The sequence below is a fragment of the Nycticebus coucang genome, chromosome 3 (assembly GCF_027406575.1).
Source record: "Nycticebus coucang isolate mNycCou1 chromosome 3, mNycCou1.pri, whole genome shotgun sequence".
Lineage (NCBI taxonomy): Eukaryota > Metazoa > Chordata > Mammalia > Primates > Lorisidae > Nycticebus > Nycticebus coucang.
The window spans coordinates 11,092,903-11,117,860 of record NC_069782.1 but is presented as its reverse complement, the minus strand read 5'-3'; the positions used below and the strand labels follow the sequence as shown (position 1 = coordinate 11,117,860).

The 24,958-nt window shown below is 53.6% G+C and overlaps 1 protein-coding gene across 2 annotated transcripts in view; it reads left to right on the top strand.

Moving 5' to 3' along the window:
- CYTH4 (cytohesin 4) overlaps nucleotides 1–23,737 on the top strand; it is a 31,207-nt gene extending 7,470 nt beyond the window's left edge. The window contains exons 2-13 of one of the 2 annotated variants that reach the window (XM_053584056.1): nucleotides 2,109–2,191; nucleotides 4,004–4,068; nucleotides 5,154–5,220; nucleotides 6,723–6,841; nucleotides 8,347–8,427; nucleotides 10,234–10,346; nucleotides 12,213–12,361; nucleotides 17,252–17,363; nucleotides 19,321–19,397; nucleotides 19,742–19,813; nucleotides 20,340–20,494; nucleotides 21,734–23,737. In XM_053584056.1, coding sequence (XP_053440031.1) covers nucleotides 2,109–2,191; nucleotides 4,004–4,068; nucleotides 5,154–5,220; nucleotides 6,723–6,841; nucleotides 8,347–8,427; nucleotides 10,234–10,346; nucleotides 12,213–12,361; nucleotides 17,252–17,363; nucleotides 19,321–19,397; nucleotides 19,742–19,813; nucleotides 20,340–20,494; nucleotides 21,734–21,806 — 1,166 coding nt within the window. In that variant the 3' untranslated portion in view covers nucleotides 21,807–23,737. Of the gene's footprint in view, nucleotides 1–2,108; nucleotides 2,192–4,003; nucleotides 4,069–5,153; nucleotides 5,221–6,722; nucleotides 6,842–8,346; nucleotides 8,428–10,233; nucleotides 10,347–12,212; nucleotides 12,362–17,251; nucleotides 17,364–19,320; nucleotides 19,398–19,741; nucleotides 19,814–20,339; nucleotides 20,495–21,733 lie in introns of those variants that run through there. The other variant, XM_053584057.1, reaches the window with a different exon arrangement.
- The last annotated feature ends 1,221 nt before the right edge of the window (nucleotides 23,738–24,958 follow it).

Here is a 24,958-nt window from a genome sequence, read left to right as displayed (position 1 = left end):
CCTTTATCACCTGGTCAAGGAGTCTTGGTTTTCGTTGCAGTGGCTGCCCTTAGGAGGAGCATACCCTGGTGCAGCTCACTTTGGCTGAGGCAAGTGTGTGTAAGGAGGAGTCTCCACTGGGAGCCATCAGCAGGCTCTGCTCCCTGCAGCCAGGGAAATGCGTACCTTTGTCCTGAAGAAGACAGCCAATGGCACAGTATAGAACCCATTGTATGCACGTTGGACCCTTAGTCAGGTTGGATTCTTCCTGGCTGTTTGACAAACTTTAGCACTTTTATTCCTGACAGCCACCCTCTGAGGTAAGGATTATGATTCACATTTCATAGATAAGGAAGCTGTATTAGTTTTGTTTCTGGTTCAGCTGCTGTGACAGAGACTCAGAATGACATCATAACAGCAACTAAAACTTCCTCAAAATTTATTTCTCTCTCACTGAAAAGTCCACATGGATAGGTAGTTGAGATGAATATGATGACTCTTCTCCCTACCACTGCCTGAGGACCCAGGCTCCTTCTATCTTGGTGCCCTGCTAGCTCAACACCAGGCTTCCATCTCAAAATCTAGGATGGCTACTCAGTCGATGAGCAGGGAAGTAGGAAAAGGAGGCACTTGACATTCTCTCTGAACTCAGGGGGATGTTTATAAAGCCTTTAAGAAATGTGACCAGGCACGAGGGCCAGCGAGGTTTGGACTGGCAGACAGGAGACGACATCCTGGGGTACGAATGCCTGGGTGAAAGCAGGAAAGTGGATGTTCCAGGGGCAGCAAAGAGCTGGCAGGCCGGACTGGAGGGTGCTTGCTAAGAACAGCAGGAACTAAGGCCAGCTGCAAAGGCTGGAGAGATCGTGGAGGCCCCAGGCCAGGGTGAGGACTTTTTCTCTGAGTAGTAGGGAGTCCATGGAGATTTTGACAAGGCGAGTATTATGGATGGAAGAGAGACCACAGTGGGGAGTGGAGGTGGGACAGTGGAGGTGGGAAAACACGTTGCACAGAATGCGTCACACATGTCTCGTTTCATTCATTTCCAGGTGAAGAGGAAAGAGCACAAACCTTCTAGTCAGCCCAATCCAAGGTCCCGTCCTAGCTTGGTGACTTTGTCCTTGTGAGACCTTGGTTGGGTCACCTCATCCCTCTCAAACTCAGTATCTGGGGGCAGAGATTGTAAACTTCCCCCCAAATCCAGCCTCCCCACCTCATACAGTAAGGACATCGGGACCACTGTACTAAGGGTTCATTTTCCAGCCTCCTTCGGGCCGGTTATAACCACATGGCTGGTGTAGCCCTGGCCAATGGGGTGTGAGGCAAAAGGATATGCAACTTCCTCATTGTGCAAATGAATAAGTGAATAAATAATAAGCCCGTGAGTCAGTGAAGGAGCAAATTCAAGTTCTAGGGAAGAATGAATGCCTCCAGCAAGTATTTTATTGAATACTTTTTATATGTTAGGCTCTTCCCAGGGACTGCAAGAACCAAGGAGCAAAATTGGTAAATCTTGTGGACCTGAGGGTCCAATGGAAGAGACAGAAAAGATGATGTAAACAAGATACTTCAGAGGTCTCTATATAGGGGGAGGGGGAAGGAGAAAGCAGGCTACAAAGCGGGCTGCCCTTGGCAGGGACAGCCTTTTTCAGGAGGCTCTAATAAAGAGGGCAGGCTGTCCTGGTATATGGAGGGAAGAAGGCCCTGAGGAAGCCAATCAGTGTGGCTGGAGTGAGTGAAGAAGAACGCTGGTTCTTGGAGAGATGGAGACTTGTGTTTACCTGGATGGAGTTGAAACACATTCTTCTTAGTAAACTATCACAAGAATGGAGATAAATAAATATCCAATGTACTCAATACTAGTATGAAACCAATAAACAATTACACGCTCATATGAACAATAAAACACAAATGTAGTCTAGTGGGGGGCAGGGACAGGGGGAGGGCTTTTGGTGGGATCTCACCTAATGGGTGCGGTGCGAGGGTATACAGCACCCCCCTGAGGGAGAGGTTCTTTTACAACTGGAACTTTACCTTGGAAGTGAGAACAGTGTCATATAAACATGTGTACCCTCATATTAATTTGAAATAAAAAAAGGAAAAAAGAACACTGGTTCTTCTCTCTCCAGACCCAATGGAGCTGAGCAGTGGGGAGGCGGAGGAGCTGCAGCGCATCAAGTGGCACCGGAAGCAGCTTCTGGAGGACATCCAGGTGAGTGCGCGCTCCCCTGTACAGGTGCGCGTGCACACACGCGCACATGAGCAGACAGGAGGTGAGCTCTCGCACCTCCCCCCCCGCTGCTGACCCAGCCTGGGCAGAGAGTACAGCTAGACTCCAGCCCACATCCCACCTCAGCCCAGCTCTAGGAGTAGGGGGAGAAGAGGGAGACCACAGGATTCTGAGGACCAGACTGCAGGAGAGGAAGGGCAGCGATCCAGCAACGCACCTACTGTGGGCCAAGCCCCACCTGGGCCTTTACCAGCTTCCTCCTATGGCGGCTTCTAACCCCAGCTGTGTGGCCTCAGTCAGGCCTTATCCCCCTAAATTGTGGGCCACTGGGTCAAGAATTCACAGCCAGGGTGGCACCTGTGGCTCAGTGAGAAGGACGCTGGCCCCATATACTGAGGGTGGTGGGTTCAAACCCAGCCCTGCAACAATAAAGAGCTCAACAATAAAGAAATAAAAATTTAAAAAAAAAAAAAAGAAATCACAACCAGATTCTGAAACGTCAACCCATCTGGTTCTCAACAACTTTCAGAGGCAGGCCTGGACTCTGCTCCCTGCACACGCCTTGCTCAGCCCTGCCCCGGGGATCTTTGCATGTACACTTCCCGCTACCTGGGACTCTCCCGGAGGGCTCCTTCTCATCATTTCCTTCCCAGCTCTGATGCCACCTCCTCCTGGAGGCTCCCCTGCGCTCCCTGGCTACAGGTGCTGTGCACCCCATGCCCACACATAGCGCAGTGAGGGATGAGGCTAGAGAATCACCTGCTGGCTGGGCTCCTGCTGAGCGCCACTCTGTGCCGGGCCCTTCCTACACACTGCTCTGGCAATGCTCCGCATGGTCACCCACTCTGGCCCAGGGCCTCTCGTAAGCCCAGCCCCATGAGACCATGCTCTCCATGAGAGCAGAGCCAGGATGGGGCTCAGATATAGATTCCTACGCCACATGCTGGCTCCGAGCCCTGAAGAGAAGGGGCTGGGTGCCTCTTGGGGGTGCTTGCCAAGTGCTCTTGCCACTGCTCTGCAGAGAGGGCTGCGCCACCTGCCCCTCTACTCCTCTACCCCTGGTGGGGGTTGAGAGGCAGGTTGGAGGTTCTCCTCTGCCACCAGGCCCTTCCTCTGAAGTCAAAATGAAATGGGCTCGGGGTGGAGTCAGAGAAAGCAGAGGCTTGGAGTCAGACCTTGGGCATGTCGGGCCATCTCTCTGTATTTCCATGTCCTCTTCTGTAACTTCACAGAATTGCAAAGTCCCTCAGAAGAGGACCTGCCCCACCAGGGCCCTGGTCTCCCTGTAGTACCCGGCACATAGTGGGCCCCTAGGAGTACTTGGAGGGGAGCCAGAGAGGAGCAGAGGAGGCAGTAGGGAGCCATGGGAGGGATGAGAGCAGCGCAGGGCAGGCTCCACACTGTGCCCCAGAAAGATAGCAGCAGGCTGGGGGCAGGCTTGTCCAGTGGGCTTGGCTAGAAGGCAGGAGACTTCACTGCTGCAAAGGGGAGAGGTAGGAAGGCTGGGTGAGTGGTGGGGGCCTGGGGACTGCCACCCCCAAGATAAGAACCAGCGGAAGGATGGGTGCAGACCGGCAATAGTTTAGGTGGGTCTTGGAGGGAAGGAGACATCTGGGGAGGGAATCTGTCAGAGGGAAGGTCCCTCGGACTGGGGGCCCAGGACAGAGGTCAGGGAGGGGCCAGGTCAAGAGTCTCTCCCAGGGCTGAGAGTGGTTGCTGTGGGAGGGTTATAAAATCCCTTGGGTCCTGCCCTTTGCCCCTGACCTCCCCATCATGCCCTCTGCCACCCCACAGAAGCTGAAGGATGAGATCGCAGATGTGTTTGCCCAGATTGACTGCTTCGAGAGTGCGGAGGAGAGGTGAGGGGCCTGGGAGCCCACGGGAAGCTGCCATGGTTGCTTCCCGAGGATGTCGCATGCCACGAGTGAGCAGGGACATGCCTGGACCCCCCAGGCCTGGTGAAGTCGGGGCTTAGCCCAGGAGGAAGAGACAGCAATGAGACAGAAGCAGGGCAGCCCTCACTCGGTGTCCAGTCAAACCTGGTCCTTCCAGACTGTCCTCTTTTGAGAGACGCCTGTCTTCCAATCTCCTCCACCCTAAATCTCACCCTGGCCCCTGGCCCAGCCTCTGACCAATCACTGGCCACAAGTATCCTGGGATAGGAGGGTGGGGAAAGGAAGTTTGGCTCCAAGGAAAAGAATGAGAAAGCCTGGGCCTCACGTGGGCAGGAGCCTGGCCAGTGGCAGGGCCAGGGCTTGTCCACCTCCCCAGTCACCAATCACTGGGCACCATCCACCAGCTCCTCCTTTGGGAGGGTTCCTGCTGGTTCTGTGATGGGGGCTGGTCCCTCCCCTCTCTGGGCCTCAGTTTCCCAATTTGCACAATGAGGAGGCTGGTTCCTGCACAATCCCCTAAGGCCCCAGAGCACTGACTCTCACATCTGGTGTCACCACCCTGCCCTGCCCCTGCTTAGATCTCTGCCTTCTCAGAGCACCTACCACTAACTGTTTCCAGTGCCACATGCTGTAGGCAGGTGATGGTGTTATCTCCATCTTACAGATGAGGAAACCGAGGCCCAGAGAGATGATGTGACTCACCCAAAGTGGCCCGGCAGGCCAGTAGTGGAGTTGGGATCTGCTCCCATGAGCCTGGCTCCAGAACCTGTGCTCTGTCCCACCCAGGCTCCTGTTTTCTTGCACGGGGCCCTCTAAATTCTCCCTCCAGCAACTCTGGGCTCCTGACAACTGCTAAATGCCTGTGCTGGACCCACCAGAAGAGTCTAGGGAATAGCCCAGTCCCGGAGCTTCTTTTGACCTCCCAGGGGGTTCCCATGAAGGGCCCATAACCCCACTTGTAGGCCTCTGGAGAATATGGGCTCTTATTGGGAGTGGAGGGGGACCTGGAGGTCCTGGGGCAGTCCAGGCTGACATCCTCGTGTCTGCAGCCGCGTGGCCCAGAAGGAGAAGGAACTGTGCATCGGGCGCAAGAAGTTCAACATGGACCCCACCAAGGTGGGCGGGGTGGGGCCTGGGCCAGGCTGGGGAAGCTGCATGCAGGGCACCCCCACAGCACCCTCTGTTCCCCTGACTGACGCAGTAACCCACAAAGGAGGGAACTGCAGCCCAGCAGGGCTGGGCACCTTGTCTCATGGCCAGTTGTGGCCGGGGCTCTGTCCACTACACAGCATGGCAGTCTTGGGCCACAGGTGGGAGCCAGGGGGATATGCAGGGGGTGGGGTCTGTGGTATCCATGCACTTGAGCCAGTCCATTCCCCACTCTGGGCCTCAGCTTTCTCCTCTTGACCTCCCAGGGGTTTCTCCTCCATGAGTAGGGCTTTGGGCAGTGGGCCTCTTCTTAGATCTGGAGCTCCATTTCCAGAGGTGTCGTCCAGCCATGGGCTGGGGGAGAGCCAGCCCTCTAGAGGCTGCCACAGGGCTCAGAGCCAAATGGCCCTATTCCCCACCCCCACCCCACCCCCACCTCCAGGCCTCAGAGCAACCTTAGCCCCAACCCTCCCCCTGCCAGGTGGCAGCTGGGCTCCCTTTCTTGCAGGAACAGACAAGGAGGAAGCCATGTGCCGAGGTGGGGTCAGGGCAGCGAGTGGCGAGAGGCAGGCTGGGGGCTCTGGAAATTTACTGCTGTGGCTCAGGGGCCACTCTTCCCCATCGCTGACTCAGAGTGTCACAATCATTTACATCCCAGCACCAATGACCCTCAGACCCAGACCCAGACACACTCACAGTCACACTCCCACCCTAGCTCACGGGTGGCTGCTAAGGGGATCCCTCACGCCCTCTACCTGTCACTCTGAGTCCCCCAGTCTGCGCCCACCCAGCAGTGGGACTTGGAGGAAACCATCACAGAAAATCAGAGGCCGGCCCTTCACACCCCTAAGATTAGGTTGAGGGACTCTGAGTGCCCGGGTGGTGAGCAGAGATGTTTGTGAAATCGCCAAGTTAGAAAAGCAGGTTCCAATGTGGCAGGCGTGGTCTGCTCTCATTTTCATATAGAAAAGGAAGAAAGGTCACCACAATGGAAACTGTCTACCTCTGAGTAGTAGGACTTGGGCAATTTCCTCGCCTTTTGATTTAGCTGTTTTTTTGAACTCTTATACAATGGACATAGATTACTTGTATGAAAGAATGAAACACTATTTTTAAATAATATGAGTTTTAGGGGAACAAAAGGGATGGCTGAATCATTGAATCTTAGAATTATGAATTCATAGGATCGTTGAAGCATATAATCAAAGAATGTCAGACTGAATGGGGACCCTGGGGAGCACCTAGCAGGAACCTGGTTCATTGCAGGAAGTCCAACTTTGTTTGTACGCCTCCAGTGATGGAGAACTCACCCCTTCGCAGAGGCGGCTTCTATTAAGGAAGGGACACAACTTCCCAGAACAGGCTGTGCCAACACCAGAATGCTGAGCCCCAGGGCTCTGGCCACAGGGGCTCCCTCCCCCAGGGCCTGCTGCCATAGGCTGTTCACAGGCTCCGTGTCCCACCTCTAGGGCATCCAGTATCTCATTGAGCACAAGCTGCTGACCTCCAACGCCCAGGACATCGCCCAGTTCCTGTACAAGGGCGAGGGCCTCAACAAGACAGCCATTGGCACCTACCTGGGGGAGAGGTAAGGGGGCAGAGCCTGAAGTAGGCAGGAAATAAGAGTGTACAGGTGTGCAGGTAAGCGAAGAGTGAATTATGTTAGGAAAGTCATAACTCCTAGGGCTTAAGGGGATTAACTGGTCACCTGCTCCAGATCCTGAGCCTAAGCCTGCCTGCCTTCATTCATTCATTTATTTACTCAACAAATAAATATTGTTTAGTGTCTTATGTTCCAGGCACCATTCTAAACCCTGGATGTACACCAGGGAACAGGGCAGACAAAACTCCTGCCCTTGGGGAGGTACCTCCTGATGGGGAAGACATACCTCAGTATATATGTATACAAAATATGTTAGAAAATGATAAGTTTGAGGGATACAAGTAAAGCTCGAAAGGGAGGTTAGAGTGCTAGGAACTGTGGGTCAGGGCTGTGATTTTTTTTTTTAATTTTCTTAGATAGAGTAGAATCGCTCTTTTGCCCAGGCTAGAATTTTGTGACATCAGCGTAGCCCACAGCAACCTCAAACTCCTGGGTTCAAACTCCTGGGTTCAATCCTCCTGCCTCAGCCTCCTGAATAGCTGGGACTACAGGCATCTCTTAAAATGCCCAGCTAATTTATTTTGTTGTCTTTTTTCTATTTTTAGTAGTGACAGGATCTTGACCTTGCTCAGGCTGGTCTCAAAGTGCTGAGTTCAAGCAACCCTCCCGCCTCGGCCTCCAAGAGTGCTAGGAATATAGATGTGAGCCTGGATAGGGCTGTGATTTTGAATCATGTGGACAGGAAGGGCCTCACAGAGAACATGATGTTTGACTGAAACTTAAAGGAGTTCAGGGAGTGAGTAATGCAAACACTGAGGGAAGAGCGGTTTAGGAGCAGCAAGTGCAAAGGCTCTGGGGCAGAAGCCGACTCAAGAGGAGGCAAGAGCAGGAGGAAGCAGGAGGCAAGGAGGTGGAACCCGTGGGAGGCTCTGGATGGAGGAGTCTAAGACCACCCTCTGGCCGGTAGATGGGGGTAGCAGTAGGAGAAAAGGGGGTAGCTGGGCCAGGAGACCATCATCCTTCTACCAAGCTCTCCAGAGGACACGTTTCCCTTCCTAGGCAAGCAGGGGATGCAGGTGGAGAGAAGGGCAGCGCTTCCCAATTCAAGAGCTAAGAAGAGGCAGGAAAGTGGGGAGGCTGGTTCTCTCCATATACAGACAAGGAAACTGTGGCTTGGGGAGGTCAAGTGTCTTGAGCAGGGTGCCCCAGGTTGGAAATAGCAGAGGAAGGACTTGACTGGAGGCAGGCCTCTCAGTGCCACTGGGCCGTGAAGGGATGTGTGTGATGCTGCCTGGGTGGGAGGACATAGGCGTGCCCTCGGGGTGTGATGTGGGTGGGACAGCTGTGAGGAGACCAGATGGTGGTGGCTGGACCACAGAAAGACAGATGTCTCTTACCTCTTCTCCCTCCCCCACCTCAACCCCCTCCAGGAGGTGGGTACCTGTAGAGTGCCCAAGTTTGTCCTGTCCTCCCTTCTGTCCCCTCCCCAGGGACCCCATCAACCTGCAGGTCCTCCAGGCCTTTGTGGACCGTCATGAGTTCGCCAACCTCAACCTTGTCCAGGCCCTCAGGTGAGTGCTCTAGGAAGCACGGAACACATTCTCAAGGGTGGCACAGCATGGAGGCCTGCCTGGAACACGGCCTGGCCCGGGACTACCACTGCTAGTATTATTATATTATTATAATGATACTTAATCGCTGTAATCATTATTACTTTTTACTGTCATCTACTACTTTTTGGATTAGTGTTTATTTTATTTATTATTTTATTAACACAGCTTAGTATGTATTGCATTTATTATTATTACTTATTTTCTAATTCGGATACTGCCGTTACTACACTCTTTTTTTTTTTTTTTGAGACAGAATATCAAGCTGTTGCCCTGGGTAGAGTGCCGTGGCATCACAGCTCACAGCAACCTCAAACTCTTGGACTTAGTGTCTTGCTCAGCCTCCCAAGTAGCTGGGACTACAGGCGCCTGCCACAACACCCAGCTTTTTTTTTTGTTGTAGTTGTCATTATTGTTTTAGCTGGCCTGGACCGGGTTCGAACCCTCCAGACTTGTATATGTGGCCTGCATCCTACCCACTGAACTGTAGGCGCTGCCATGCTACACTTATTTTTATAACTACAGAGACAGAACTGTGTATCAATTAGAAGCACAAATTCTAGAGCCAGGCTACACCATGCAAATCCGCCACTCACCCCTATAGTAACCTTGAGCAAGTCACAATAAAAAAAAATCTTTCTGTGCCTCAGTTTCCTCACCTGTAAAATGGGGATAAGAATAATACCAACTGTGGGCGGCGCCTGTGGCTCAGTGAGTAGGGCACCGTCCCCATATGCCGAGGGTGGTGGGTTCAAACCCAGCCCCGGCCAAACTGCAACAAAAAATAGCCGGGTGTTGTGGCGGGCGCCTGTAGTCCAGCTGCTTGGGAGGCTGAGGCAAGAGAATCACGTAAGCCCAAGAGTTAGAGGTTGCTGTGAGCCGTGTGACCTCATGGCACCCTACCCGAGGGCGGTACAGTGAGACTCTGTCTCTACAACAAAAAAAAAGAATAATTCCAACTTCATTGTGTTGTGAGGACTAAATAAGAAAGTGTTTAGAACTGATTCATAGTAAATGCTTATAAGTGTTGCTGCTGCTGCTGGTAATACCAGGAAACTCAGCTCCAAAGAAGGGGCATCTGATATGGCTTTGAAGAGTAAGCAGGAGTTTATGAGACAAAGAAGGAAGAAACCACTATCCAGGTAGTGCGGCCTTCCCTCTGACTCCCATGATCTGTAAGGGAGAGGGTAGATGACTTTGGTCTCTCATGTTCATTCATTCACTCAATCACTTATTCAACAGGCCTTTACTGAGCAGTTCCACGTGTGTAGGCCTGTGTGAGGCCCAGGGAGAGATGTGAGAGGCGTAGGCAAGCCTCCCCCTCAGAGAACTGAGCTCGACGATGTAGACATCACCAACTTCCAGAGCTAGAGAAAAGCTTAGTTCCAAGAAAGAGAGGCCCAACCAGAGAAAGGCACTTGCCCACGGTCTCATAGCCAGATCCCAGGCCCAATCGCCAAGCCAGGGGAGATACAGAGCCCAAGGCCTCCTTACGGGCTGAGGCAGACTGGGCCGTGGTCAGTGCTGGGGTTCAGATGGGCAGAGGGGAGCATGTGCTTGTTCCCATTTTCCAAAAGAAAAGGCCTGTCTTGGATACCTCTGCAAGTTTGGTACTCCCACTTGCCCGTCCCCTCGAGCCTAGATAGCAGCTGCAGATTCTCCCACTTACAGGATAAGGAGACTAAGCCTGGGAGACGCAGAGCAGCTTGTCTAGGGGCCCACTGAGACCCCCCTCCTCCTCTGCCAATGGCCCTTTTCCTCCCCCAGGCAGTTCCTGTGGAGCTTCCGGCTGCCTGGGGAGGCACAGAAGATTGACCGGATGATGGAGGCCTTTGCAGCCCGATACTGCCTCTGCAACCCAGGGGTCTTCCAGTCCACAGGTACTAGGAGTAGGGTGGGACCCATGGCTCAGGGACTCCTTCAGCACAGTCAGGCACAGATCTCACAGATCCCCACCTCAGATTTCCCCCCCAAGCACCCAAACACTGGGTGCGCAGACCCCTTCCTAAGCCCTCAAATGCCAAATCCATATCAGAGCCTCTGCTGAGTGCTCATCTGGCAGGGGTTCCCCCAGATGCAGTCCTTGGGAGAGGAGGCAGGAAATGATGACAAAGCATGCTAAGGCAGCAGAGCCCCTGTCTGAGGGCAAAGATAGAGGAATCAGCATGTCCAGGAGGGCTTCTTGGAGGCGGTGGGGTCTAAATAGGGTTTTGAAGGATGAATAGGAGTTCTTCAGGAGGTCAAGGGAAAAAGGGACTTATTGGCAGGAGTTGCAGTTTGAACAAAGGCCCAGAACCTTGAATCAGCCAGGGCAGGGTATAGGGGGCATAGAGGGATGGAAAGAAGTCAGTGAAGGTCAGTCTTGCATACCCTTCTCTCCCAGGGCTAACCAAATGCCCAAGCAGAGATACCCAGAGGACAGAGTGGGTGAGAGACCATCACGACCAACTTGCCCTGGCCTCTTCTCTGGATCCAGAGTTAATCATAACAACAATAGCCAGTTCTGTGTATTAAGCAGTCCCCATGTTCTAAGTGCTTCACAGGTGCAAAGCCATTGACTCCTGACATCAACTCTGTGAGGTCAGGAGTATGCTCATTTCTTCTTGAAGCATAGAATCACATCCTCGGGGAGAAGGAGTGACTTGTCCATGGACGCACCACCTCTTGCTGTGTCCATGGACAAACCCCACAGAGCATTTGCCCTATTAATTTAGTGTTTGCTTGTTTATTAGCTGTCATCTCCACAGTCTGAATGTCCCACAAGAGCAGGGATTATATCAAATCTACCACCACTGGCTGCCAGGCCCACAGCATGGAAGGTACTCAAGAAATATTTGTAGACAGGAAGGAAGGCATTTTTAAAGCACCAGATTTGAATTACAGTCCAATTACTTCTTAATTTGGTGACCTTGAGCATGTAACCTAAACCTCCTTGGGCCTCAGTTTCCTCATCTGTATAATGGGAGTGATAACAGTACATGCCTCATAAGATAGTGGTGTGGGTGTAAAGAGCTTAGCCAGTGCAAGCACCAACAGTTATGTGCCACTGTTATCAGAGGCAGAATCATGATATTCTAGAACAGAATCTACTTCTAAGATTTACCTAAGAATGTCACTCACGGATGGGGAAGCTGAAGGTCAGGGAGGTTGAGTACTTCCCAAGGTCAATCAGAGCACTGGAGACGCAACTGGACTTGCCTGGCTCTAAATATTCCACAAAAGACCCAGTCAGAGTAGCAGCCACCTCAACCCCAAGCCCCCAGCCATCTGAATAATGGAACAGGACTCCAACTCAGGAGTTCCACTATACCAGCCAGATGACAAAGCAGCATGTGGCTAAGCCCTGAACAATGCTGCCAACAATAAGTGTTCTCGAGTTCAGAGGAGGCAGAGAACAGAGTGGGCGGGGGGCTGGAAGAGCTCTGCGGAAGGAGGCCAGTAGCTGAGGCTGAGAGGGAGAGAGGATTGAAGTGGGGAGAGGAGGGAAGGGAGGGCAGCCCAGCAGGGGGCCTAGCAGCAGGGAGACCAAGGGATGGGAAGGTGGGAAGGGCTTAGGGACGAGACAGCTGAGGTTTGTTTGGAGTAGGGGTCCAGCAAGAATAGGAGAGGAAGCCAGGCCTTGAATGCCAAGCTGGGGGACAGAGTGGACCTCCAGGCAGTGGCAGATTCCTGGCCCCTAGAAGGGGTTGGAGCAGAGGCAGGGAAAGCGGCCAGGGCCAGCCCTGTGACTCGCCACCCATCTGCAGACACCTGCTACGTGCTGTCTTTCTCCATCATCATGCTCAACACCAGCCTCCACAACCCCAACGTCCGGGACAGGCCACCTTTCGAGCGCTTTGTGTCCATGAACCGTGGCATCAACAATGGCAGCGACCTGCCTGAGGAACAGCTTCGGGTAAGAGGGGCACAACCCACCCAGCCCAGTCCCCAGGCACTCAGAGGCCTAGCCCATGAGAGGCTCTTCTGAGATAGATCACCCCGAGAGAGGACTCTGCTGAGATGGACCTGAAACACAAAAGAGATAGGTCCTGAGACAGGCCTGCCCAAGAATGGCCCCTATCTTGAAAAGGCTGTCTGAAGAGAGACTACCCAGGAGGCCCCCCAGTTTAAACCTTTGGGAGCCTTAAAGGGTACGTCATACATCCCAGGTCTATTTGTTGGAATCCTAGGCTCTTAGACTCTCAGCATGTCAGGACTGAAAATCCTGAGAGTCCGTGCTCAAAACCCTCCCTCTTTAGAGAGGAGGAAACTGAGGTCCCCCTGTTTGGCAAGCGGGACCCAAGCCTCCTTGCCAAATAGCCCCCACCACGGTGCTCAGCACAGGGGACTCAGGGATGAATCAACCACAGGTGCTGCCCTGACCAAGTTCAAGGTCTGGTGGGAAGACAATATAATATACACGTGCATTACAACCCTGCCTGAGTCGTGTCATGCTGACTATGGGTATGTGGCTATGAAAACGCAGAAGACACTATCATTCTCCCCGGGGCAGGGGAAGGAGACCGCCCAGGAGGACTGCACAGAGGAGCTGATTTCTGAACTGGGCCTTGAAGGTTGCATGAGAGTATTCCCAGAGGAGAAGCAAGGAAAAGATATTCCAGAAAGAAGAAACAGCCAGGCCTGGCCTGGCTGGGAAAGGGAGGGCCCCCCGGTGTGGCTAGCTGAAGTGTGGGGATATGTGGACAGTGATGGGCAGCAGGGTGGGACCAGAGTGTCCAGGGCTTCTAAGGACAGCCCCAGGAATTTAACTGTTATCTGCTGGCAACACAGAGCCTAGAATAATCTGTGGTCACGAGAGGGAGAGATTCAGAGGCTGGCTCAGCCAAAATGAAGGGATAGCCCATTTCAAGGACGAGAGACTTTCCAGAGCTCAAGAGAGTTTCAGTCCTGGACATGGTCAGAGCCCAGCAGGGAGGTGAGGAGAGGGCATAACACCAGCCTTAGGGCTTAGCACCATGTGTTTACCTCCTGCCTCCGAGGCTGTGTGGGGCCTGGGTCTGGAATGACTCTGGTGGCCGCCAGGTTCTGAGAACTACCTCACCCTTAGCCCACCACCCATGTTGGCCCCAAGAGAGAAAGTTTACCATGGAGGGGCCACTATGTAGGGTGAGGGCTTGAGAACTGGTCGGAGCTCAAGTCAAGTCCCATCTCCCCCATTTGCCTACTGGGTGACCTTGGGCAATGACTCACTGGGGTCTGAGCCACTATTCTCTCTGCCAGGAGAATGGGGATAATAATCCCTGTGTCACAAGGCTGCAGTGGGTAGTAATTTTTTCTTTTAATGTAAAGGGCAGAGCCTGTGCCAGGTACATCATACAGCTCTAAATGTGGCTAATGTCACCATTAAGAACAATTAATAATGAAAAAAAAGCCCAGCTTTTAGTAAAATGCCTGAAACATTAGACATTTGAGAATTGTTAACTCGCCTTATGTAGGAGACTTTTGGAGCAACGCTGGGCACGCCTCGTCTGGCAGGCGATGAGTTAATTTCCTCCCAGCCCTAGTCCTGCTGGGTCTCCCAGGTGCCACATTATCACCTTCAGCCCCCAGTGTCTTCTTCAGAACCTCCTTAGGTATTTCTCCCAATTCAAGCCTTTTGTTAATAACAATGCGCTACATGTCTATGGAACTTTGTAGCTTCTATTATCTCAATTTAGCTTCAAAATCTGCCTGGGAGGTCTAGGAAGGGTTTATTATCCTCTTTGACAGCCCAGAGAGGCAGCGCAGAGTGGGAAAAGAACAGAGCACCTGCTACCCCACTTTCTGGTTATGTGACGTCAGGGACGTGGCGTGACCTCTCTGGCTCCCAGCGCATGGGCTTAGTGTAGAAACAGAAGCAGCTCATTAATCCTGAAGCTTCCCAGGGCAGAGTCAAAGAGAACCAGATAGTTTGTGCTGTTCAAGACTTTCGCAGGTGGCTATGTGGATTCTAGGGTCTTCTTGCCTTCTGCCTGGGCCCCCTTGTCCCCCTATGTAAAGCAAGCACTCAGTTTTAAGCACCTGCAGATGTTTAACGCACACCACTTTGCAGGAGGATTCTCTGGACACATCCTGCTTGTAAGGGGTCCAGTTCACAAAATTAAGTTTATACAGATGTGTTACCCAAAGAGAGGGCATTCCAAGGCACACAGACCACAAGGGTGTGAACTGGGTAAGGTTGTGGAGAGGGGCTCAGTGGCAGTGAGGGGACAGATGGAGCCCTGTCTAAATGGGGCCAGGACAAAGTGACCAAGAGGCTCAAGGCAAAGGTGCAAGCTCTGGATTCACAGGATGGGAGACCAAACCCCAGCTCTGCCTGTAGGGCTATACAACCTCGGGGTAAGCCTCAGTCTCCTCATCTGTAAGGAGGGCTGATGACGCTGACCTCATGTTGTTTTCCTGAAAAGCGGTCAAGTACCCACCTGGCACTTGGCAGGCACCTGGGGAAGGCTGGGAGAGGAACCACTCACCCCCAGAGCTGCTGGGAAAGAAGCTAGGGTGGATGAGGAAAGAAGGCAAGGAGACTAAGAGCTCCACCCTCCAGAGCTGCGGGTGGAGGAACTGAGGTCTGGGCAGGAGAACATTCTCTCAGTTCTTCGGCTGAGCCAGCCCTGGACCTCATGGGTCCTTGTCCAAGCCTCTCAGTAAGAATGTCCCATGCACTGGACACAGTTCTAAGTCATTGATGTTCCCATTAAGTCCTCCCGAGCTGGGGATGCTGAGCTCTGAGAGAAGTCTCCACCAGGCTCTCATAGTGTGTGCAGAGTCTTGATTTAAACCTATGTCTGTGTGATTCCAAAGTCCCTCCCTCTGCAGAGTCCAGAGGCAAGATTTGGGGATAGAGGGCTTGGCTGTGTTTCCCAGCTGCCAGTCACTCCCTGGCTAGGGGAATCTCAAGTCACATCACTGAAAAGACCAGCGATCGATTTGCCTTCAGACCAGTTGGCTTCAGGCTCAGCTAGATCCCCAGGAGTCCAGCGACATCAGGGCTCAATACAGTCATTCCCTCTCTTAGCAACCCCTCCTCTGTGTCAGTTTCCCTCTCAAACAAGCTCTGCCCAGGTGTGGCAGAGATGGCCCCAGCCTCCCATCTGCTTCCTCTCAGTAGTTTAAACTGAAATCTGAAGATTAAAGCTTATTGGCTGGCTTGGGCTACAGTCCTCTCTGAACTGCAGCGAGCAAGATGAAGTGCTCTGAGCAGCCAGATGTGAGTCATTCGCCCCCTCGTGGGGCCTGAAGATGGGGGGGTGGCAGGTAGCATCCCCCAACCCTAAGCAACCTGGACAGAAAATGGAGGGGAAACTGAGAAGGTTGGGGACAGACAGACAGAGGGCCAACAGAGCCACTGAAAGGGGCCCGTGCATTTCTGCACATCCACCTAGTCAGGAGAAGGTAGCTGGTCGTTTTCTATAAGGGCAGGCTGGTGTTTACGAGGTACAGGAAATGTGGGTGAGCTGAGCTGTTTTCTTTGTGGGGGCAGAATGTGCAGGCTGATAAAGTGACCACAAAGGCTGCCAGGTCCTCCTCTGCAGGTTTTGTGGAGACCGAGGCCCCCTGCCTAATCCCCCACGCACCTCCTTGTGTCTTCCAAATACTTATCTGTGCTGCGATAGCTTGGTGATGGGGCCTTCCTGCCCCAGGCCCTTGTTAGACCAGCCAGAACCCCCTGGGAATTCCCAGGGCAAGGCTTGACCCAGCCAAGAGTGGGTGTGAGGGGCTCTCAAAAGAAAACTGGTCACCCTGTTCCCCAACTCCACACCACCACTGCCAGACTGAGCCCAAGGAACCTGCTTCTGGCCTGCCCCTCACTCCGGACCCCCGAGCACTCTCTCGGGTCAGAAAGGACCTTAGAAAACCAGCAAGCACCATTGCTAAAACTTTGGGAGAATCAGACAATACTTGTGAAAATTTTCATTTAAAATCTCAAGGAACCATCTGAGCAGCAGCACACACAGATGCGGCAATAGGAAGTGATTTCATTATCTTAAATGACACCGTGTCTGGTTTTAATAAGCAGAGAATGGAGAATATTTTTCCAAACACTTGGAAATCTAGGCAGGTTGCTCATGGAACACAATACTCCACGGCAGGAGATTCAAAGCACACAGGGGTGATCTGGCACCAGCATCCACACCTTGCCCACAGGGAGGTCCCATCTTGGGACCTTGCATATCTCCAGCGACAAAGAGCTCATTACCCTACAGGGCTGCCCCTTCCACATTTCACCAGCTCTCACCGGCAGGAGGGCTTCCATGGAGAACTGAAGCCTGCTTTCTAGGAGCTCCCCACACCTAACCCCTGCCCATCCAGAGAAGAAGGGCCTTTGAGAGCCACAGTCAGCATCCCACTTTGGGGTTCTCCTTCAAACGGGCCTCTCAACACAGAGTAACCAATCCTTCCTCCCCAGTAGCTCCTATGCAGAAGAAAGAGTCCTTCCCCCCATGGCCTTGCCCAAGGAGGTGCTCACTCTGGCTGCTGTGCCCCCGAGGGCCAGTGTGTGTGTGTGTGTGTGTGTGTGTGTGTGTGTGTATGTGAACACATGTCCAAGGAGCTGGCCCCCGCTCACTCTGCCCATCGGTAGTGCAGTGGGGGGACACACCATGGGAGGACGGGCAGGCCAGGCCCAGGTGGAAAGGGAAGCACCAATGGGCCTGGGGACCCAAGGAACATGATGAGCTAACTGGTAACCAGTGAGGATAGAGTTTATCCAGAGGGTAAGTGACATGATCAAGGCCACACAGCTAGGCCCAGACCCTGGATGCAGGTGGACTCACAGCCAGGTCTTTCTCTCCCTTCTCTGGGGCAGAATCTCTTCGACAGCATCAAGAATGAGCCTTTCTCCATCCCTGAGGACGACGGCAATGACCTCACCCACACCTTTTTCAACCCAGACCGGGAGGGCTGGCTGCTCAAGCTGGGTGAGAGACCACGGGCAGGCGCCCTGACAGACATGCACTGACACACACAGTTTACAGGTAGCCTCAGGGTGGAGTCAAGTGGCCCAGGTCTCCTGATCCCCCATCATCCAGGGAAGGGAAGGAGCAGAGAGAGAGGGGCTGAACTATAGGGAGTGGCTGGAGGCAGACAGAGCCACAGACAAGCCCCTTCCCTGCAGTTCTGTTTCTCTCCCCAGAGGGGTGGTGACACGTATCTTAGTGGGAAATACCATCTGTTCAGAACCTGCTAAGTGTAGGCAAGGTGCTGGTCCCTACACACCTAGGCTTGGGGTGGTTTTTCCAAGGAAGCCAAGGCTTGGCTGGGCGAGGTATGATGGCTTACGCCTGTAATCCTAGCACTCTGGGAGGCTGAGGCAGGTGGATTGCCTGAGCTCCTGAGTTCAAGACCAGCCTGAGCAAGAGCAAGACCCCATCTCTACTAAAAATAGAAAAAGTAGTCAGCATTGTGGCAGGCACGTATAGTCACTTATAGCACTCTGGAGGCTGAGGCAGGAGGATCGCTTGAGCACAGGAGTTTGAGGTTGCTGTGATATGACAACACAGCACTCTAGCCTGGGCAACGAAGTGAGACTCTGTCTCAAAAAAAAAAGAGAAACAGTCCATCTGCCTAAGGCCACAAGGCCAGCAAATGATGGCTTTGGTGGGGCAGAGGGCAGGATGTGGCTCAGGGGAGCCTCCCCTTAATCAAGCTGGGGGCAGGGAGGGCCTTCACCCTGCAGAGAGCAGCAGAGGTGGGAGCAATAGGGATGGTTTGACTGTAGCAACCAGCAGAGGACCCCCAGTGCCTAACCATCTGCCCCTGCCTCCTCCACATTTCCGGAGGCCTCCCCAGTAAGGACAGCCCAGCCAGGGACAAACAATGCCTCCAAGGCAGACAAGGAAAGATGCCCCACATTGAAACAGGGACCTCAGCCTGGGTGACCTCTGCCATGCAGACCCTCCAGCACTTGCCCACTGACCCTAGATACCCCAAAACCCACATTTCTCCTGCCCCACCCCCTAGCCTGTCCTTCTCCACAGACCACTTGCCCCCACCAGCACACTGTCCTAACCCACCCACCTGCCCTCAGTCCCTGGAAACTCTGAGTCACACATCCTGAGTCAGAAGAGACCTTGTTCATACAGTCCTGGTTCAAACCCCAGCTCCTCCGCCGGGTGCCAGTACCCAGGTGCCTTTGCCTCCATTTCTGCAGCTGCCAGATGAGGACAGTGATCCTCTCCAGGGTTAAATGTGTAGCAAAATGGCCACAAGTGGGGCTCTGGAACAAGGGCACTGGCGTTCAAATCCCAGCTCTGTTGCAGGACATTAGGCAGATGTCTTAACCTCTCAGTGCCTCACTTTTCTCATCTGTAAAATGGGCTTAACAGTGGTTCCCTCCTTATAGGTGGTTATAAGGACTAATAAGTACATATTATTAAAAATCTCTAAAACAATACCTGACAAGTAAAAGATGAAATTCTTAGCACAGGACCAATTCTTAGCACAGGGAGCAGGATAAGGGATGAACCAAGAGGTAATGGCAGTTAGAAAGAGTAAGGAGGTGGCACCTGTGGCTCAAAGGAGTATGGCGCTGGCCCCAAATACCGGAGGTGGTGGATTCAAACTCAGCCCTCACCGAAAACTGCAAAAAAAAAAAAAAAAAGAGTAAGGAAACGCCAGCCACCGTTCCCAGGACTGATCACAGAGAAGCCCCAGAAGATGGCTCAAGCTGCCCTGGGGAAGCTGGGGGCCGGTGACAAGGGCCACTAAGGTTTTTGTGTGAGGAAGGGGTAGATGTACGAGGAATTGTGGCAGGCAGAGGGTTAGGGGGCTCAAGCAGGGGCCTAAGGCACGCCCCCTGGCCCTGCCCTCCCCTGGACGGGGTGCCAGTGGCCCAGGAGGAGGAAGGCTTATCTGCTACCCATGGGCCTCCCACAGGGGGCCGCGTGAAGACATGGAAGCGCCGCTGGTTCATCCTGACTGATAACTGCCTCTACTACTTCGAGTTCACCACCGTGAGCAGCGGCCCCTGCCCCTCCCTGCCTAACCCCCTTCCCATCTCCCACTGAGCAATTGACTAAAGAGCGTGGGACCCTTTGAGATCATTTACTCCACTTCTGTGCCCATTTTACAGATGGGAAAAACTGAGCTGCAGGGAGGGGAAAAGGCAGAGCCTAAGCTTAAAGCCAGGTCTCCTAACCCCCAGCCAGAGCTCTATGCCTGGTGCCCTCTGCCCCTCACCATGGCTGGACTGAATCTTGGAAGATGGGCACACTCCTCTTTGAGTTTGGAGAGCCCCACAAGTGCACTCCCTGCCCTGGGCTCCAAGGCACTGACCTCCCTTCCCCTCTCTCTGTAGGACAAGGAGCCACGGGGAATTATACCCCTGGAGAACTTATCAGTGCAGAAGGTGGAGGACCCCAAGAAGCCAGTATGTGTTGGGGTAGGGGCCCAGGCCAGAGCTGCTGGGCAGCTTCCTACCCAGGGTGGGGGAGGGCAGTTGGGCAGGGCTCTGCAGGCAGCTGGATTGTGCCCATTGCTCCTTCCACATGGCTCAGGGTTGCCCTTCCTCCCTCTCCTGGGACTGTGGACCATGGGGAGGGGTCTATGTCAACAAAAGGGCATGGTTGCCCTCAGCTGTCTCATCAAACTTGACTCTGACATTGGCTAAATGACTTGAGTAAGTCATTACTCCTTGCTGAATCTCAGTATCCCCATCTGTCACATGGGGATTTAGGTTGATCCTGGCACACAGTGAGTGCTCAGTGCAGGTGGCAGCTCCTGCCTTTTCTGCCTGTCATGGGGGCAGATCCAGGGCTGTGGAGGTGTCCTGCTGAGGGGGACACCAGCTGCTTGTCTGGCCCAAATGTCTTGTCCTCTCTGAGCCTCCTAGAGAGCCAGGCCCGACCTCCCTGTCCTCCCACCCCTGCCCTGCCCTCACCTGGCTTCCCCCACAGTTCTGCCTGGAGCTCTACAACCCTGGCTGCCGGGGCCAGAAGATAAAGGCCTGCAAGACGGACGGGGATGGCAAGGTGGTGGAAGGCAAGCACGAGTCTTACCGCATCTCAGCCTCCAGCGCCGAGGAGCGTGACCAGTGGATCCAGGCCATCCGGTGAGGACTGCCTAGGCCATGGGGGTGACTTCCTGTCACCTCCAGAAGCCCCTTCTTCTCTTGGGTCTTGTTCTCCTGTCTGTAAAGGGGACTAATTCTGGACTGTCCCTCCTTTTTCTGGCCTGCAAACCCTTTGGCAGTTGCTGTATGCCCAGCACTGTGCCAGGCCTAGGGACATAGCGGTGGGCTTGTTGGGAGGATCAAGCAAGGTGCTGCAGGTAAAGCTCTTGCCCAGCACCTGGCACGTGGTAAGTGCTCATGAACGATGCCATTATTGGCATCACTGTCCAAAGTAGCCTTGAGATGGAACTGGCAGAGATGGAGGGAAGGGCTTTCTAGGTGGAAAGACCAGGGTGGACAAAGACAAGAGGCCCACCTGGACAGCAACCTGGGCAGTGTGGGGGCAGAGGCTGCAGAGGATGTCAAGACCATGGTTGCCATGGCAACAAGCTTTGGTTTCTCCTGGGGCACTGGGGAACCACAGACTGGTAAATAGAGGAGGGGTGGCCAGGTGAGGAAAGCCACAGTGTAGGGGCTGCTTCCAAATTGTCAAAACAGGCAATGGAGGGACAGGTGTTGTCATAACAGTCCACGTAAAGGATGCTGGTGTGGCCACTGTCTAGGTTAAGAGGTGGGGAAGGGGCACCTGGTAATGGTCAAGGTGACCAAGTTGCTTTAGGGCTTGACTCCGAGGCAGACAGAGACAGAGGGCAAGACTTGTCAGCCAGAGGAAGATGGAGGGGCTTTTGGCCGGGGTCAGCAGGGTCTTTCTACCCAGACCTTCCTTGCAGTAGCCCTGTGAGCCAGATCCATGTCATCTCCATTTTACAGATGAGGAAACTGAAGCCCAGAGAGGGGAGAGACTTGCCCAGGGCCACACAGCCAGTGGGCACAGAGCTGGGCCCAACAAGGATGCTGCTGGCCCCACCCTGAGCTCTTTCCCCTCCTCCAGAAAGTCTCCTATGAGAGCCAGGAGAGGGGTCCAGGGACACTTTGGGGCAGAATTCCCAAGACCCAAAGCTCCTGATCCAAGGACTCACACTCTCACTTTCTGTGAGACACTGGGCTAGGCTAGCAAGGCTGGACTCCTCCTGGCTCGGCCCTTGCTGGGGTTATCTGACATTTCCTCTGTGGCAGAGTAGTCTGGGAGCCCCGTGCCCCCAATTACAAGCCCTGAGAGACCAGACCCCCTTTACTGACAGTCTAGTCCTGAAATCTTTTCTCCTACTGTCCCTCCAGGGCCAGCATCACCCGCGTCCCCTTCTATGACTTGGTCTCTGCTCGGAAGAAGAAGATTGCCAGCAAGCAGTGAGCTTCCTGGAGGTGGTACCTGGGGCCAGGCATCCTGAGAACCCTGTGACTGTGACACCTGGAGACCCAGCCCCCATCCTGTACATACCTTCCTGGCCACAGACATTGTCCCTCTCCCCCCATGACCTCACACTGACTATAGGAGGGGAGGCAGAGCCAAGGAGGGTAATGGGAACCTCAGGGGGCTCAGAGCCTGGCAGTAAGATGCACCCAGCCACAGCCAAGAAAGGCCCAGGCCCCTGCCCCGAGTTCACTACAGTGAAGGTGAGGGGAGCAGTTGAAGGGAAACCAGCCCCAGAACCCAGCATCGCGTCTTCTCTCTGGACATCTCTGAAGTAGCTCCTTGCACTCTGGAGCGTTGTCAGCTCTCAGTGCAGGAGGGGCCGTGGGGTCCTTGGGTGCCCCTGCCCTCCTGCCCCTCCTCCTGCTCAGGGGGTATCTCTGTCAGCTCTTCCACTGTCCTCAGGTTGAGCTTGGCCCTGCCTGCCTGAGCAGAGCTCAGCACACACAGGAACACACCCACACGCATACACACGTGCATAGCTCAGACCCATGGACAGGACCACTGGGAGAGAATCCAGGAGCACTGGACTGGGAGCCCAGACCCTCAGTTTCAGTCCCAGCTCTGCCTCTGATCTGCTGTGTGCTCTCTGCCAAGTCACACTCCTCCTCTGGAGCTTGCAAAACTGCGGTGTTTGAGCTGGAAACATCCTGGTCCTACCAGCTCTGGACCCCAGCATTCCAGCCAGAAATGCCACACTTGCTCACTGAGCCAGCGAGACTCTGGATAAGAGGCTCTGGGAAAGAGAACAGCACAGTCGACAGCAAGAATGTCCCTTTGAAGGAGAGAAGCAGCTGGGACCCCTCAAAGATGTAACAGAGAGCATCTCAGACAGAGGGGACTCAAACAAGGTGGGCACTACAGCCAAGAAGAGAGCACTTTGCGGTCTGCGGTTACCAGGAGGGCTGCCTGGAGGTGGCAGCTGAGCCAACAAGTGACACAGGGCTCCTGCTTGCAGAGGCAGAGTCTCCACTGAGAGACCACTGACCAGCAGTTCCAGGGTGGTGAGGCACAGCCGAGTGGGACCCAGCATCTTGAGACCCACTGCAGCAGTGTCAGAGTAGAGCTGACTTCCCAATACGCAGCAGCCAGCTCCATCTCCACTAATAGGAAGCGCTTCTCACAACTCAAACAGGCCCTGGGGAACCCCCTACAGAGAAGCTGGCAGAGGAACAGGAAGTGAGTTTGCCTCTGCCCCACTGCCAGCCTGAGTGAACAAGCCAGTGGGAGCAGAAGTCTTCCCCAGGAGGAAACACAGTCTTGCGAGGCACCTCCCACCCCCACATATGCATACCTTCCCCAGGGTCAGGATGGAGTAGCTGCCTTGTGAGGTGGTGAGATCCCTGTCTCTGGAGGTATGCAAGGTCCAGTAGTGATATTGCACTGGAGAAGATCTGATTTGGGTGCCCATAGGAGGAGGCCTTGCTGGACAGTTTGAGGATTTCCACTGACTCATATCAGCCTGTGAGCTGAGCCCCACCTCTGCTGCCTCATTTGGCCTGTGAAGGGGCAGCTGGGGGTTGTGGAAGGAGCGCTGGGCTAGGGATCAGGGGGTCAGACGTCCTCTCTTGCCTCTGGCACACATCAGCTATGTGCCTTAGTCTATTCCCTTCCCCTTTCTGGTCCTCAACTTCCCCCACTGTGGAGCGGATGGCATCAGTGATTTTCTAGGTGTGAATGGCTGTTCTAGGAGTCACTCAAAAGTAAGAATAGGGCGGCGCCTGTGGCTCAAACAAGTAGGGCGCCGGCCCCATATACCAGAGGTGGTAGGTTCAAACCCAGCCCAGGCCAAAAACTGCAAAAAAAAAAAAAAAAAAGAAAGAAAACATTTTTTATGGCTCAAAAAAGTGAGAATAAAGCTCATGATCCCACCAGGACTCTGTTCTCTCCATGACCAAGTCTGCCACCATTGACACCACACTGACCTTCATCTCCATCCCTTTCCCAGCTGAGGGCAGGAGGGCAAGGCAGGGAAGGTGGGGACCCCAAGGGCCCTGGAACCTCACTCTCAGGACGCTGGCTGCCATGCTGGACAAAAGTTCTAGGGGCAGAGCAGGGGCAGGGTGAGCTGGTTCTGCCAAGCCCAGGGAAAGGCAGAAGAACTTTCCAGCAGACACCACTGTCTAAAGATAGAAAGATACAACTATAGCTGGGACTCAAGTATTACAAAAGCAATCCATGTAACCTAAAACATTTGTACCCCCATAATATTTAGAAATAGATAAATAAAAGATAAAGAGCTGCTGCCCCAGGAGGTAAGTAATAAGTTCCCTGTCTCTGGAAGAATGCAAGCACCAGCTGCTTCAATAATCACTTGGGGGATTACAGAGGAACTTGAATTCAGTAACTTTCCACAAATACTAACTAATATTTATTGTAATTATTATTTATTGAGCATGTATGGTGTGTTATGGACTGTTCTGGGCACTTACAGAAGCAGACAGACAATATCCCTGCCAGTGTGGGGCTCATATTCTAGTGAGCCTGAGTTCTAGGACTCTAGGCAGCCGGGAATGTAGGGCACCAAGATCACCCCTACACCCTAACACAGCCCCTGCCTGAAATTTCACCATTGGAGCAGTACTTGAAAAGCATAAGGAGCTGAACTGTCAACTTTTCCACACCTTCCATTCAGCGTGTGCTTACTGAGCACTTACTGTGTACCAAGTTCCAGGCACAGAGCCAAGGATCCAAACATGAACAAGACAAAGCCCTTGACTTCAAAAGGAGCTCGAGTCTAGTGGGGGAGACAGATGTGAAAAGCCAGTTACAGCACAGGCTGACACATGCTGTTACAGAGTGGGTGGGGTGGGGGTAGCGGCAGGGCAGAGGGGCAATCTGGGAAGGCTTCTCAGAGAAGGGTGCTTGAGTGTTGGTAGCCAGGCCAGGGAAAGGACACACGCATGACAGCACAGTGAGCTTGCCTCACGTCTCCCCCCTACTGGACTGTGAGCTCCTTGTGGGTCAGACGTGCACTTAGTCCCTGGTACACAGGAGGTGCATAGTAGTTGCTGGTTCAACTGACATTAGCGGATGAACAGCTCTCTGTCTGGACCTCAGCAGGAGCAGGTCCAAATGTCAGGAGGCCTAGG